The 16,734-nt window shown below is 45.7% G+C and overlaps 1 protein-coding gene across 1 annotated transcript; it reads left to right on the plus strand.

The window, feature by feature from the left end:
• The first annotated feature begins 561 nt into the window (after positions 1-561).
• On the plus strand, positions 562-13,032 carry CD2 (CD2 molecule). Its single transcript, XM_026841244.1, has 5 exons — positions 562-673; positions 3,515-3,811; positions 6,293-6,535; positions 10,032-10,151; positions 12,230-13,032. The coding sequence occupies exons 1-5, from the start codon at positions 595-597 to the stop codon at positions 12,436-12,438; spliced, it is 948 nt and encodes a 315-aa protein (XP_026697045.1). The 5' UTR covers positions 562-594; the 3' UTR covers positions 12,439-13,032.
• Positions 13,033-16,734: the final 3,702 nt, after the last annotated feature.

Genomic DNA, 16,734 nt, shown 5'->3' on the forward strand with positions numbered 1-16,734 from the left:
TTCCACACTTATCCCTCTCTCACAGCTTGCTCAAATGGCAGCCCCTCATAGATCAGATGTTGAGGTGAAGCGGATCCTGCCGGTTTCCAAGAGAAGCGTGTCTCCTTTCTACACGTTGCCCAACAGCCATTGGCTATCTGCCCCTCACTGGTTGTCCAGAGCTTTCTGTCCCTTCACTGCTGCTGAAGCTATGGGGGAGCAGAAGGATTCCCACCACCCATCACTTCAAACCCCGTATCTGATCCACTAGAATGGTGGCATGTAGGTGCTGGAGTTGAACTCTTTGGGTGAACGCTGAAGAGGACAAGAGCCCTGGCTGGCCTTCCAGCTGGGTAGACAGACCTTGGGGCCGTTACTACATTTTAGTGCGTTTTCCTTGTCACTGCATATTGTCCCCATCCTGATTAATCACCCTGTTGAGAGGTATTTCTGCCCGTGGTTTTTGTGTCTGTGCTAGAAATGAGAAGTGCTAGGGTGAGAGCTGGAGGAGGGGAGGAGGGCACGAGGGTTGTACTGACACGTCCCACGACCGCTTGCTCACAGCAGAAAATCATTTCATCTGCCAGGAGCTATCATTAGACAAGGCAACACTGGATGCTTTTGATTCTGAATATGAATTTTAGGAGGATTTTCTTAGTCAAGTGCCTGCTGCTTTTATTTCCCAGTGTAAAATGTGAGTTTTTCTTAACATTGTTTGCTCTTTCGGGCTAGATTTGTTAAAACTGTGTTTGAAACCATTTACAACTTGCTGGAATGTTACTGATAAGAAACTAATTCCACTTTCCCAATGAGTGAAGACCTTTTGGTTATTGCTATTATTATTCAATTTAATTTTCAGCCGGGGGGAGGGCAGGACCTGAGTTTCCTATTCCAGTTATAATAATAAGCTGTAAACAGTTTTGGTTTTAAGTTAATGAGCCTTAATTTGACACATGTATAATGAGAAATGTCAGTGTGCAGTTTTGTCTCTGCCCTCGAGGTAGCTTGTACTACATTAGAGATCCAGTTCACGGTGCATTATCACATGTAATTTCCTTTTCTTATCAAAGATGAACAAATCTTTTGAAAGTGCAAATTATATTCTTCCATAAATATTAACAGAAAGAGTGATATATCTCCGTTTCTTCAGTGGAGTTGAAGAAGTCTAAGATGTGAAAACAGCAAGAAAATACATATGTCTTTTGAGTTTTGCATATTATTGCTCTCATTATTTTTTAAAATATTAATCTAAAAACTTAATTAAGGTGTTAATTCATAGATTAGAGAAGGTTATGAGAGATAGAGACAACACAGTCATGCATAGATTTTCTTCTCTGTTCATTCCACTATAGATTGTATATATGGATGTTTAATGCTTTTCTCCAGAACAAAATTAATAGGTAAATAAGGAACGTGGTGGGGTGGTTGGTTTTTGGTTTTTGGTTTTTTTTTTTTTTAATATACGTGATATATATTAACCATCTTGCCCAGCAGAAATGAAGATTATTCCCTTGGATGGCAAACTTGTTCCAATAACTTCCCTACTTCTCTGAAGTTACTATGGGAGCTTTTAATTTTAACTCTTTCTTGTGACTGCAAGTGAACGTTACACTGCCAGTTTGGATCTTTCTGCCTCTCGGAGTGCATTTTAGTTGGCATTGAAGAAATGCTTTTTCATTTTCTAAACAGATTTTTAGTATTGTATGTGTGGGATGCTCAGCTTTCCATTAGCAGGACTATGGAGATCAGATTAAAAAAAAATCCAGAGATTTGTCTAGGTGGTCTGTCCATAGACATGCCATTGAATTATCCTTGAAAACTTTTTTTTTTTTTTCTCTCTGGAAGTAAAGGGAAAAAAATAATAATTGTATCTGTTATGCAAAGAAATTTTATTACTAGCTCTAAATAGCTGTGCACGACTGAGCAGAAACAAGTATTAGAATTTAAATATTTGGGTATAATCTGTACTATCATCTGTGTGGAAGATAGCTGCTTCCAAGACTGGTTGGTTGAGAGCTTGATTTCAGAATATTTCATTAGATATGTCAAATACCTTGTAAGAAATGCAATAGTGAAGTAACAGCCTCTCCTTAGACTGGGGGTGAATTGCCAAAAGCGCTTCAGTATTAATTTGCTTGTTGTAGAGGCACACTATTTTAGCTCTTTGATTATCTCTAACATTGTTAGCCTCATGAAATAGCAACTGGATTTCAGCTTCCCCTCTGTGATATAGTTTATCACTGTCTTACATACCAGGAATGAAGGACTGTAATAAAAATATGCATAAACATAGTTTTTCTCTCTGTGGGGAAAAAGTGGTTGAAATGTATAAAATTAGAGCAGAATCAGCTCCATCTGGTGATGTGAAAAGAAAACCCCTCCTGCTGATTGTCTTTATCCTGTAAATCGAAGAAGAATGAACATAAGAAAATGACAAAAGAAATAGGCTGTGGCTCCGAGTGCACATTCGGTTATCCCACCTGACACTCGTGAGCACTTTTCTACCTCCTCCTGCAAATTTTCCACCCACCACAGGGGTGGAGACAATACCTTACTTGCAGTGACCTCCCAACAAACTTTGCACTCTGAAGCCCCGGTTCACCAGCGATGGGCCTTGCACAGGCTGTGAAGCAGCCTGGATGGGAGAGGGCATCTCACCCAGGCACAGCCCGAAGAGTACGTCATGATTGATGTTTAGCAGCCTTGGCTTTCCTGAATATCCCCTGCAGCAGCCACATGCTAAGTGCTGTCCAGCCCTGGCAGCACCTTTGGGAAGCTCCTACTCTTACCTGTTCTGGAGAGGGGACCTGTCATCAAAGGAGACCTGCAAGGAGAAGAGATTTTTTTGGCCTTTGCTTATCTCCTAATGTCATCAGTGCCCAATCACAGGATGCAGTTAGCTGTTTGTTTCTCCCTGATTTACTTGCCCCATTGTGATCCTGTGCTAGAAAAATATTCCAGTGGGGCAGGGTGCACAGGATGGGTGAGGAGGGGGCACTGCAAGCTGGCGGCACTGGGACTGCCTCCAGTTCAGTGCCTTACACTCACTCACTGCTTGACATGGGCTACTATTATTATTATTATTATTGCCATCACTGTTGTTGCTGAACCAACTCTACTGTCCAGGGCCACTAGTAGTTTGTGTTCTTGTTGTACGTAGTGGTGTTTGCAGTGATGGGTGCTCTGGGTACCAGCCTGTGCCACGTGCAAAACACAACAAAGTGACCTTATTTTCAGGAAGGGTTAAGTTCAGGGTTAAGTTCAGAGGCCATCTGATCCAAATTCACTCCAAATAAGTCAGCCAGAGTATAAAGCCAGCTTTTGAAAGCTGGACTCTTAGCTTCCTTGCCTCTTAGAATTAAATTGGGCACTGACATTAATCTAATGACTGATCAAGAGAAGCCTAGGCTTAGGCAACTTGGGGCAGAGGAAGGGTAGCAAGTGACAGCCTTTTGGGTCACTGCTGTGGCTGCTGAGCATGACATCGGGGGCTGCTGGAGATATGCTGATGGGCCGGTTGTCCTTCCCTTTACAGGCTCTGTCACCAAATGGATTTACATGGCCATGAATGAGTCAGCTCTTCTCAGCATTGCTGCTGCTGGGAACGTATATGATGCAACATGGCTGAAAGACAGAAAAAAGTTGCTTCAGATAAAAGATAAGACAGTTAAGTACTATGCGAACAAGGAACAATGCAGGTGTAAGATATTTCTAAATGGGACTCTGCAAATAGAGAAGGTGGTGAAGGAGGACAGTGGAAAGTACACCGTGACTGTTTATCAGCAGGATGGAAAATTGAAAACAGAAGAAGATACAATGTTCATAGTTCAGGGTGAGTGTTTGCTCTTCCCATACCATTCCCAGACTAGCTGAACAACACTTGGTATTCCCACTCTCTCCTATGACCTTTTCCACTCATTGCCACCCTTTCTGTTTTGGGGGGACTTCTGTGAGACGTACCTCTCTCCTCCCACCACTGATAGCAGTCTGCCTCTCTTCTCCCTTCTCTTCCTCCAGTTGATGCTCTCTGGTCCCTTGCTTTTCTCTGGCTCCCCTCTCTGTCAGCCACCGCTTCCACATATGCCCGAGCAAGCAGCCGTGAGCGTGCCCATGTTGGCCATAGCGTGGGTGCATATGGCCCTGTCGCAGCCCTGCACGTGGTGCTTGGGACTCCTCGGGCATGGAGCTGCTCTATGCAACGGGGGATGTGCCCCCAGCAGCACCCTGCTTTCAGAAACCTCTTGTGGTAGCGCAGCAACCTACGTGAGGTATGCCTGCAGCTGATGCACTGTGCACTTCTGGCACTTCTGGTGCTGTTTTATAGGCACTGAGTTAAGACTTTTGGTCTCTAGTTACCGCTCCAGCAAGGTCAGCACCTTGTGTTGTATCTGCCAAACTCCTGAGGAGATCTCAGGAGCTCAGGAAGCACTAAATACCTGTGTTTAGGCAATGCGGTCTCAGTCCATTTTTGTTCCAAGATAAAAAATAGCCAACAGTCACCTCCCCTGAGATACACCACAATAGGAGTTGAATTTGCAGGGGAAGAAGACTCCTACACCCTATCCTTGTGTAGCATAACACAACAAATACGAAGATTGTGGTGTTCAGAGCACACCTCAGCACACACTGGGGATTTCAGCTGCATGGGTTCAAAGCATGAAGGCAGCCTCCATTCCTGTGCTGTATCTTGTCCTGAGAGATCAGAGTGGTAGCAGCCCAAAGCTTTTGGGATTAGCAGGGAAGATAGGGATGGCTCCTTTATGGCTGCTGCCACTTGTCCAGGCTCCTAGACTGTAGGGTAGTGTGGATTTTTTTCCTAGCAAGAGGATATTTTTGCTCTGTCTTTCCTCAGCTAGCATGCACACCTTTCCAGCTCTTGAGTTTGAGGTCACCAGCTGGCACAACAGAAATGATGACTTGATAAAGCAGCAATGACAGCTGGAATGGTTTTAGCAGGGTTTCTGTGCAGTGGGAGGCCCTGTGGCTAGCAGGCTGCTGAGCAGTAAGGGTGTCTCACTACTTCGGGAATTATTATTGCAAACTGTCTGCAGGTTCAGGAAGTCGTCAGGGCCTGATGCTACTTAGTTGTGCTTTAAGCCACTGAGCTGTCATTGGGGTGTACTGGGTTCAATTTCAGGTTAAGGCTCCAAGCTAGTTACGTGCTGCATCATTGCACCTACTGTGCAGCAGAGAGGTTGCCTTACCTCTGATAAATGGTTTTGGAAGTAAACTCCTTTAGTAATTGTTGGGTGCTAGAGTCATTTGTCAGCCAGATTGTTACTAAGGTTGGACAAACAGTTGTTCCAAATAAATAATAGTTTAGATGATACCATCACACAAGTCCATTGCTGGGATCTAGTGTTTCACACTGGGGTGTTCCCCTGGATGATAGGTTACAGCTGGCAGAAGAGGAGGGGGCTTAACAAGGAAAGAGTGGCTGCAGATGTCACAGTGTGAACCTAGGCTGCATTTCCTACAAGCAGCCCTTATCGACTTTAAAATTTATGCTCTCCATAAGTTACACTGCCTATAACTACAAGTGGCCCTGGCATTTTTTTGTTTACCTGGTCTTAAAGGTAGAAATTATTTTTTTTTCCCCCTCTGATGTTCCTGCCAGTTGTCCCTAGTTGAGGAAACCCTGCAGGCTTTTCTGGGTCTTTCAGTGTCACCGTGATAGAGAATCTGGAACTGGAATGTAGCTAGCTGTTGCAGGACATAAAAAGAGACAGAAATCAGTTCTGTCTGTCATAACCTCATTGAGAGCTAAGAGGTGTCTGGTTTGTGTTTTCAGTTTTGATGGGTTTTCATGCTGTGGCTCTCGTGCTATAGCTGAGTGCTGTCGGTAGTACATAAAGCATTGTATATAGCTGTTTGTCCTGCCTTAGAGGAAATCTCTCCTGATGGGTACAGGCAGATCAGAGCTGACTTCATTTGCACCAAAACACTGGGGCCGGAGTTGGAGGGGGCTGTAGCTCTGTTGTCTCTCCTATGTGCTGCCTTCCGAGAAAACAGCTTCCGCCCCTCGCCTGGCTGCCTGGGTGTGCGCCACGCTCACCCTGAAAGCAGTCAAGCCGTCGTGCTGCTGCTCTGCCTTGCTAGGCCAAATATGTAGTCTAACATACTGCATTTTCTTTATTACTGTCGTTACTTCTGTAGTAGAGGTCTAATTTGCTCTTCATTCCTCTCTGGTCTCATGAGCTGGTGTTACTCCCTTACTGCTTATTTGGGGCTAATTCTCTGTTCTGCTTAATAATGGAGGTTTTCAAAAGGAGAAACCACCTCAGATGTGCTTGTCCCTTCTTTTCTTTTTCAGAGCCTGTCCCTCAGCCAATCCTCAGTGCTGAATGCATGAATAAAACTGCATCTGTCAAGTGTGAAGTGAAGCACAAGACTAAAGATGAAACATTTATGATGGAACTGACTCAAGATAAAAAGAAAAAAATCCAAAAGAATGCAACAAGGTTGGAATTGTACACACAGTATTCTGGGACGTTCAGATGCATTGTTAAAAACCAAGTCAGCGAAAAAACAGCCGAAAAAGTAATTAAGTGCTCAGGTAAAAAAGTAATTAAGTGCTCAGGTAAAAAAGTCTGTTTTTGCCAGAATCTGGTAGGGCGGACCCACAAAGCCTGCATGTATCTGTAGGACTGGTCCGGGTGCCAGGAGCATCCATGGTTCTTGGTACCCAGTATTGTGAGTCTAACACCACAACAGTCATTGGGAGCCGATGCTGCTGTAGTAGCCAGGATGCGAGTCGTGCTTTCTGCTTGGCATTCCTCAGCCTTGTCACACCTCCACCCTCCCCACCCTGCTGCTGCCTGCCCCACTGCTACCCTTGTGGCATCCCTGCTCTAACAGCAGAGAGGCCAAGCTGGGGACAGTGGGATGTGAGGTGGGCTGTGCTCCTCCTCTTCTCCTGCGGCCAGTGGTGTTTGACTCCATGCTCAGTGAGGCCTGGGGATCTCTGGAAGAGGGGGAGAGGTTCTTCTGGAGTCAAGAGCTTTGTGGGTGGCTGAGAGGCCCCTGGGGCATACTGCAATGCTGCTTCCACTGGAGGTGAAGTCTCCTGGAAGAAACTGCAGCCTGCCAGTGAGATCAGGCTGGCTGAAGGGTGAATGAATGAGAGAGAGATTTTTGCTCGTCCCATCATTTTCTCTCTCCCCTCCATCACTTTTGATTCTTCTTGAAAAAGTTGCCAGAGATATCCTGACTTTTTGGTGTCAGCATCCTGACAGGCTCAAGTGGTGTGAACCATCACTAGTGGTAGACCAATGAAGTAAAGGAGAAAGCTGGGAGGTGGACCTAAAAGTGTTTTAATCACACACAGCAGCCTGCAAAAGGCTGAAAGCACTTCCCCCCTCATTTTTATCCTCCTTGATTCCTTAAAAATTAACAGTACTTCTCAAAAGTTGACATCAGTCAGTCAGTCCAAGGACATAGAGTTGACTTCAATAAAATAGTCTAAAACTACCCAAGCTACCACAACATAAATTAACAGTTTATTCTTGGAAAATATGGCTTGGGATCTTCTATGTATATGAAGCCATGCATTGATTTCAAGGGGTTTGCTCTTGATTTACATCCTTATGGCAGGAAAATCAGTTGCACACTATCTTTCTCTCCTCCATGATCATACCTATGAAGGGGGTGGTTGCCTGCTACCTGTGGGTATGGATGGGCGCTCTCACAAGGAGAAGAATAAGCTGCTTGGACTCTCCATCTTGGCCTAGAAATCTGGAGGGAGGTTATGGAGAATTTAGGTGAGCTTTAGGGCTGCGTGGCTCATATGAGCATGACTCAAATATACCATGGATTTTCTTATTCACTTGAAATGTCATCTTTCTAAACCACAAACGCAGCAAAAGAATTGGAGGAATTGCATTTAAAATGGATAGAGTCATGATGAAAATAATTAAATAGGCAAAAGAAGTCATTGCTCTTCCCCGTAAAAGTTTTGAAAGTTAAGGCAAAAAGAAGGGACAGATCATACTGGTATGACACTGGTTGTGATGTTCAGATCAAAGTTCAGATTTCCAGTGCAGTATTGGGGAAAAGTCCTTTGAATTTGCTGGGCTTGGGTTCATCCCACCTAACTGTGAGTGCTTCACTTAAAGTACTTGTTTGCTCTAGATTCCCGCTAGAGCTAGTGAAGAGTGAGGATCTCATGAAAGCTGGCTCAGTATTTCCAGTTTCCATCTATTTCTGCCACAATGAATTTAAGGAAAAGTCCAAGTCCCAAGGCCAGCCCATGATGTGAGACGGGAGGGAGCAAACCTTAATGAATAGAGGCCCTGGAGGATCCAAGGTCTGCTCTGGCTGATTGAAAGGATAAGAGCTGAGGGATGGGGTGGCCCCTGCTCTTCCACACAGCCCTTGCCTCCTGAAGGATCCTCCTGATACCTAAAATAGCTGAAGAAGAGTTGTTTTCTGCTGCATGAGTGCCTGACCTGATTGCCTGCACAGCCCCATTGGTGCTGGCATTGGGAAAGGTCTGAGGCATGGGATGTGGCATGGACTTTTGAGCCGGGTGTGAAAACATGCTGATGGATTAGGTCCATTTAAGGCAGAACAAACTAGCTCAAACATGTCTTAATGAGGAAATGCTGCCTGAAGCCTGGCCATCCTAGGGCACAAGCCAGGCAAGCATGGGCCTGCCTGAATTGCTGGTATAGGCAGGCATTGCCCATACTTTGACTTCCCTTCTTCTCACCCTTGAGAAGTGCTTTTCTTTCACCGGGTGAGTTGGGCAGGAAAGTTTGTTTCTTCTCAAATCATTAACAGAGAAATAAAATGTTTGCCATACTGGTCTTTAAAGCACAAATACAGCATTTCTCAGACACCAAACACTAAAACCATGCAGCACTACCCTTCCTACTCAAACTAAAAACCCCTCATACCTTTCTGTGTGGTGAGAAGACTACCGGCTCCATATTAGATAAAAAATCCCTCAGCTTGCAAACCTTCTTCCAACCCTGCTGCCCTCCATGGACATCTAGTCCTGCCTTCAAGGCCTATTAACTTGAATTTTGACCTGGCAAGGCATACTTCAGATGGGCTGCAGCTCGGCTAACTTTTCATACAACCTTAACTATGTATGAATCTACCTGGGCTCACCTTATAGTTAGCTGGGAGAAACAGGCATGGAAAGGGCAAAATACACCTTGGTGTAACACTGGCAGCTACAACAGGTGAGAAGAACCACATCACTGCGGGTACTTGTCTTTTTTTCCACTGGGGCAACTCAGGCTGATGGTGGCCTTTATACTGTAGACACCTCAGCTTTGGTTTCATCACCCTGTGCCCTCCATGTGCATGCCCAGTGAATGTTAAGGGTGGTACCAGTGGTGTCATCTTTGGAGCTTTGTCCCCCAAGGAGCTGAGGAAGGTGCACTTCTGCTGGGTTCAGCTCCATGGTGTTTGTGCTCAGGCATGAACACCAAATGCCAGGAGGACAGCCCAAGCAGGAGGTGGTAAAGAAAGGCTAGTGTACAGCAAACTTTGTCTGACCAAAACAAGAAACACTCATACAAATTTTTGTGCACTGAGCAAACCCAACTCTCATTTTGAGGCTGTGGGATATTTGGTTATGTTCTTTTTCTTTTCACTATTTTTTAAAATTTGTGTACAGCCAAAAATTGAAGAGGAAGTACCAAAATACTGTGAAGCAAGCTAGTCTCAGTGTTTCCATCTCAGTAGGAAGTACTAAGAAGGTTTATTTTTGTTAGATGCTGAGCACTGCCTGGATGCTCATTGTCCTTAAAAGGGTCCATTGGTAGCAGGAACAGGGCATTTGTGGTAATTTAAATAAGATGTATTGGCACACATGAATGCTCTGGTTTCAATTTTCTGCAGAACTTGAATCCATCAGGGAAAAATCAAAATTCTCCACAGTGAGGACCAGCAACTTTCTGCTGTGTACAAAGAAAAGGCAAAGGGTAGGGTCTCTCACTGGGGCTGCCTGTACAGTCAATAGAAGAAAATACAGAATTCTAGGTAGACGTTGTGCAAGTTATTTCTTTCCCTCTAACATCTTCTTTCATTCCCTTAACTAGGTCAGCTGGACCTTTATCTCATCTTGAGCATAGCAGGAGGTGCAGTCTTCTTTGTCATCTTCATGGTTTTGCTTATTTATTGTATCAGGAAGAAGAAAGCAGAAAGGTTTGAAGACAATGGTAAGTGTTTAAGGGGTTTTATTTTGCTATCCAGACACCTAAAATCTTAGAGATTCCATCTGACAGCACCCCTGTGGGCAGGAGCATGCTCTCTGCCGTGGCATGACCAAGAATCTGGTTTTGGCATATGGTGAAATCTTGGCAGATTGGCTGGCATTGCCAGTTTCGGTTTCTGATATATGCTTTGAACAAAAGATTCTTGTTCTCAAGCCCTTTTATTTATTCATGGGGAAAGAACTCTTCCTCTAAAAGCTCATCCAAGGCTACCAGTCATGAGCATCTGTGGGGCTAAAATACACAATCAGATATCCTGTCAGTAGATTTTTTTCATTAAATTTATATGCTGTAGAATTAGGATCCTTGAAATCATTAATCACATTTAGAAACATTTTAGATAGTGAGAAGGGGCAAGAAGGGCTCAGCCTTTCTGAGTTTCCTCAGGCATCTCACAGAACTTGTCCTCTCTATACAACAATGTCCTTGGAGGCCTATCAACACTGGAGGTCCAACTTGGGGCACTTCAAAGAGCTGAGGTTTTCAGAGTGGGCAGAGATTTCATCTGATGTCCAAACCTCAAAATCATAGGAAATACTCTGCCAGAGTCTTCTCTGAGAGTGGGCTCTCAGTCTTGATGGAGAGGTTGCCTTGAATTACAGCCTGGGTGTTGCTGTTAGTTTGGGTGGACAGAGGATACGGAGCTGCCACTCAGGAGAGTTGTCTGACCCACCTGGAAGGGGAAGCTAAAGCTAGGAGGGAGGTTGCCCTGGCAGTGAGGTTGTCCTGCAGGCAGGGGAGCATGGCAGTTAAAGGCTTGATTCCATGTCCTGCCCCCCCCCACTGTGTCAGGCTTCCTGTATGGTCTCAAATAACAGCTAGTCTCTGTGTCACTCAGCTCTCAAGTTACAAAATGGGAGTGAAAGTTCCTTTGTACACCTCAAAATCTTTGTCAGGAGGGCAATGCCTGAAGTAAAACTCAGCTGATACCTCAAAGGTGCCGGTGGTCAGGCTGACAACAAGGGTAAGTGTGACTGGTCCCATGGCTGTGGGGAGTGCAACCTCACGGCACCTGAGCATGGTTAACTTGCCATGGTCCTCCTGCTTCCCCTGAGAGTACGACCATGAAGAATAGGCAAGTGTTTTCCTTGCTCTCTGGGAGAGCTCACCAAAGTGCAACCAGGGGATGTCATCTCAGAAGGCTTGCCATAGCTTGTGAGCACAACGCTGGAGTGAGCATAGTCATCTGAGTGTTATTTTATATTATGGCTGTTCTTGTTTGGGTGGGATACATTACTCCCTCAACTGTGCAGTGGTACATATCCTCAATTCTTGGGTATGGATTCAGCAAGAATTAAGAAAAAGAGAAGTATGGGAAAAGGAGAACTGATAAAGAATGAGAACTAATAAACTAAAATGAGAACTAATTAACTAAAAAAGAGGGTGACTAGCTTCTTTAAAACAGTTTGGTGTGTGCTTAAGGGCATTTCAGTGTCCCAAGACGTAAATCCCTCAATCCCTAAGATAAACTGACTGACATTTCAGAAATGATGAGTTAGAGATCAAAAGTCAGCTGGCATGAATTTACTGCTTCTGCATTTGGGGAAATTAATGCTGGGAAAATGGACCTCTGGCTTCCAGGTGAATGGACATCCCAGTGCAGATAGTGTCAGGGTGGAGTGTTTTGATGTTGCTTCCTGGGGTTACATCTCACTTTCTCTTCAGTGGCCCATTTCCAAAAGAGGACAGAGCAGCTCAGGCTGCAGGTGTCCATTGGTGACGACTGGGAAAGTTGGTTCCCCCAACACAGGGAGGTCAGAGGTGCCCAGCTGCCCCAAACACTCCCAGGTATCTTGACCTCAGTCAGGTAGCCAAAAAGCTTTTGGGTTTGCCTGGGGTGTGCAGGCAGAGCTGGTTTTGGTTGTTCCACTGGAGTAGCAGGAACACTTGAGAGTGACAATGGGCTTCCAGGTGAGACCAATATTTGGCTTTTTCTTGCTTGGACCAAGCACTTTTCCCTAACTGTTCAACTTCTGCTTAGACTTGAGTACATGCCTGATTGCTGGGTCCTTCTCTCGTTGCAGATGAGGAGCAAATGATGCAGGCTCGCCAGGTGGGCAGGGAAATGGTGGTGCGGGAGCTCCCTCAGGTGCCATGCAATCCCATCCCGAAGCAGCTGTGTGTGCAGCAGCGGCCGCTGCCTCAGCCCCAGGTGCAGCAGCAAGCATTGCCCCCACGGCCCAGGCCCCGCACGCAGCAGCGGACTCCAAACCACCCAAGAGAAAGACCTTGAACATCTGCCCTGGGAGGGATGGTGGATTGTCTGCTCCACCATTCACTGGGAGAAGAAAGTTTCCAATAGTTGGGAACCCCTCCTGCCCACCCTTGCGTAATGCTCAGCTAAGAAACGGCAGCTTTCGTTGTAGAAAATTATAGAGAGCATCAAATGGAGATGAAAAGACCCAGTGGAGGAGATTCAAGGTGATGGGCATTCATCCCTGTGGCCATTTTTCTTCAAGTGTCTCCATGTTAGGGTATGGAGCATTGAGCCTTGAAACCTGTGTCTTCTGTGGTTCACTTGTTTTTATTGCACTTTGTTGTTTTCGTGCTTTTTGGATGGATTATAACAAGAAGAAGCTAAAGTCCTAGTGAGATGACATGGGCCTAAGGATCTTACAGGGTTTTGTCACTTACCTTTCCTTTCTCCTGCCACACATTAGGACAACCTTCTGGTGTCAGAATCAAATACATGACCTCTTGGATCAAAATAATTGTAATTAAATGCTTGTCTGAAGTCGAAAGTATTGGTGTCATCTAATTCAGAGAAGAAAATACTGAAAGGAGATGTGAGAGTCCTGAAGACTGTGTGATGTGTGGGAAAAATGCAAGTGGGAAAGGAGTAAACTTTTCATTTTCTCTACTGTGTTTAATACAAGAAACCACAGGCTTATACTGCAGCAAGAGAGTTAGGTCAGGATTTTTTTATATATATATATATATATTTTTTTTTTTTTCAAACGAAGCACTTCAATAGATTTCTGGGAGAGGATCTCCAGCACTGGAGGTTTCAAAGGGTGGATGAGGCAACCATCTGTAAGGCATTCTTGTCCTGCTGAGGGCCAGGGGAATGTGCTACATGGCCTCTCCAAGGACTTTTTCAGTTTTCTGTGAAAAATGGCAAATTGTGTTGGCAAATAAAATGAAAGTTTTTTCTTGGCATGGGTCTGTTTGGCTATCCAGACACTTTTTTTTTCGTAGAAAAGGTCTGGTATCCATTGACTCATGAAACAAATGTTACAAACAGCCAAGTGGTCTGATCACTAGTCTGAATTGTCTGAATTGTCATGGCTTTGCATCATAGGGCCTCCTGCTGATGGTGAGGGACTGTGTCCCTTGATTCTGTTGGTAGGCACCTCATATATAACCAGGTGATGGCTGAGAGATGTCCCTCCCAAAGGGAGAGGTTGGACTGCAGTAACTGCACCTGCATCACCCTCCATGTGCTGGACAAACATTGCTCGCTCTTCTGGTCCTTGGAGATGTTCTTAACTGCCTCTATGGAACAGCTGAGGAGCTGAGAAAAGTCAATGCTTTTTAAAAGAATGTCTAAATGGGTACACTGTCCCCATCTGGTGTAAGAGGCAGCACAGGTGGAGGAGGAGAGAACTGTGAGAGCCACAGAGCATGAGGCATCCAGCTAACGTGTTGTTGCGTTAGGCAGAAGAACACATAGTACCTCTTTCAGGCCTGACTGTCCTACACATGACAGGCGAGATAGAACAGTCTCCTTTGTTTCTCCTCAGAAATGGGACCATTTTTATCTGGTGCTACAAGGGCAGGGAAGTAACTGATCGGGGAGAAGGAGGTCTCTGCCTTCTCCAGAGTTCAGTCACTTTGCTTGAACTCCAACCAGTGGACACAACCCTAGGAGTGTCACTTGCTCTTGCCCTAGCTTTTTGCAGCTTGTTTTAGGGATTTTGCTATTTAAAGTTGCTATGGTTTATTTCATGGTTTATTTTGTAACATATGCTATATCCCTGTAGTGAATGAATAAAGACAAGGGTGGGTGGAGAGGATTTTAGTTCACACCTGTGCTGGTACTTCAGTATCTGGATCTATCTCACTTTGGTACAAAGGAGGCAAGAAAAATGGTTTGGTCCCTGAGCCATGGAAACATGGACACAGGAGGTTTCACACTGATCCCTGTGAGACGCTGGCTGCCACCTGAGTGCCGGCAGCTGGTGAGCTCTGATCAGCGTGGCTGAGCTCAGCTGCTTTGCCCACCTGCCTGGTGTGGTGGCATTCTCTGCCTGTCCTGTGTGGCCGGAGCTTTATTGGTGCTCTCTCCAGTGCAGCTGAACTGTTGTTTCAGGAGCACTGATTCTTCCTGGGAGAGAGGGAGGGTTACTGGGACCTGAGGAAGATGGCCAGCTCCTCCTGGGACCCCCATGCCACTAATAGTGCTCTCTGTGCCCTGGGCTTAACAGAGCTGCAGGGATGCTTTGGAGATGCTCCTTCCCCACAACCAAGGCTTGGTGAGCTGCTGTCATGCCTCTGAGATACTCCCCGCCTTCCCACCAGCTGCTGCCCCAGGCCCTCCTCTGGCTGGGACTGGTGCTGGTGGGGTGACTCTGGCCCAGTTCCTTGCTCTTCTGGCAAGGAACTCCAGCACAAAGCAGGTTAGGAATGGGAGGCAAGAAGATTTTCTGCTGTTGGTCACAAACTGGGTCCAAACCTGCCCTCAAGACTGGGCTTGAGACTGTCCTGTGAACTGTGGAAACCTCTTCTGTCTCAGCTTAAGGTATGTGAGGGATGTGCACACCCAAAAGCTGCCCTTGAATCCCCTTCCTGGGAGAGGGGCTGCCAGCGGGCACCCTGAGTACAGGGCAGGCCAGAGGTCACAACAATGGGCATGAGTGAAGTGTGGAGCTGTGTTTTAATACTGCCCTCCATCTGACTGCTGTAACCATGGGCTGAGAGAAGCACTCAGCTTCAGCCAACTCGCCAAGGTCTCCTCTGGGTTTCTAGACACTTTTCAGCTAAATGTTTCTCTTACATGCTAAGAGGCTCAAAGCCAGGTAAAAAGAGATGAATTTAACCCTGTTGGGTGGATTTGCACCGAAACACAGACCTCTGTTAGGCAGACAAGAAACTACTATGAGCACAGAATATCCCCATGCAATGGGAGTCTCTCATCAGGGCAATACTTGTTTTTGAATGATGTCTTTTTTTGATAGCCACTGTTGTTTTTGTGATGCCTCATGTTTGTTCCTGATGCACTGCAACAGACGATACTTGTACAGTCCCAAGTTCTACTTGGTGCCTACTTGAAAACTCAGCAATTCTTCTGACTGTGTGTCACAGAGCATTCAAATCTTGGGTTTTTATGCAGTAGAAGATGTTTCACTTCTGGAAAATGAGCTGACAGTGAGACCTAAGAAATAACAGGAAGCTCTTGGCTCTGGTGATACTTGCTGCAACCTTTCTTTGTTCTTTCGTAGACACATCTACCAGTGAGTCATACAAGATGAAGCATTTTTCCCCATTCTTCTTAAGGAGGATGATACGAGAGGGCTGACGTGCTGAGCCGTGCTCTGTAAGGACTTGACCTCCCCAGTTGGAGAGATGCAGTTTCTGCTGCCCGGGTGTCAGCAGGGATCAGTTTTGCTCAGTGATGTGCTGCAGGGTCAGCGCTGAAGGAATAGGAGGAAAGTGCAACCCCATGATCCAAACAGGTCTGTAGTCATGTTGTGGTCCTGTAGTGCTCGCCAGTTGTACAGGCTGAGTAAGCACCCCAAACAGCAATGATTGATTTTATAGAAGGTACAAATCTTCTATCCCAGTCTTAATCCATGTGACTTCATCAGCACTTGCTGCCCAAACCTGGCCTTTCTAATAAAGTAGACAAGACCTGCTTGTATCTCAGCTGGATATTAGCCCATCCAGAGGGAGGCTCTCTTGCTTCTAGCACAAGCAGTGCTGGAGCCAGCTAGATCATTTAATTTCTGAAATAAAACTCTGAGCTTGTGAAAGGTCAAGTAGGAAACCATGACTAGTTCAAATGTCTTTCTTGGGATGCTTGCCAAAATGATGCTATGGGGAAAAGACACTGATTTCATCCTTATTCTGCAACAAATCATCAGGCTCTGATGTGGAGATAAACCCCATCTGGGACTGTGTTGCCCATCAGCTCCCTCCTCCATTCTGACAGACATGGCATCATTTCCTCAGTCATGCTGAAACCTTACAAAATGCTTAAGAAATGCTGGTTTATCTTTTGAACTGTAGTCGTTCATGGAGTGTGCTATGGGCAACAGACTGTGGCAGAGCTCAGCTAGGTCGGCAAGGTGCTCTACCAACGCTCCTTGCAGGTGCTGGCTGTGCAGTGAGCAGGCTGGCATGGCTGTCACTTTCTGATCCCCAAACTGCCTGATGGTCACCCTGGGCCCGGAGGGACTGAGGGGCTTGTTCATGTGCTGCAAGTGATAATGTAAGAGGTCTGGCCGTGAGGCTTTTGAATAAGATCAGTTTCTAGTAGCTATCAAGCTTGTGAAATAACCCTGCTAGGTGATCCTATCTCATGCTGTGG

This window comes from Athene cunicularia, assembly GCF_003259725.1.
Source record: "Athene cunicularia isolate RWA chromosome 1 unlocalized genomic scaffold, athCun1 chr1_part3, whole genome shotgun sequence".
In the NCBI taxonomy this organism is placed as follows: domain Eukaryota; kingdom Metazoa; phylum Chordata; class Aves; order Strigiformes; family Strigidae; genus Athene; species Athene cunicularia.

Coding starts and splice junctions, on each gene's coding strand:
- CD2 (XM_026841244.1), top strand. CDS start 595: ATGCTTTTGATTCTGAATATGAATTTTAGGAGGATTTTCTTAGTCAAG. Junction 674..3,514: donor TTTATTTCCCAGTGTAAAAT/GTGAGTTTTTCT, acceptor TTCCCTTTACAG/GCTCTGTCACCAAATGGATT. Junction 6,536..10,031: donor AAAAGTAATTAAGTGCTCAG/GTAAAAAAGTAA, acceptor TCCCTTAACTAG/GTCAGCTGGACCTTTATCTC.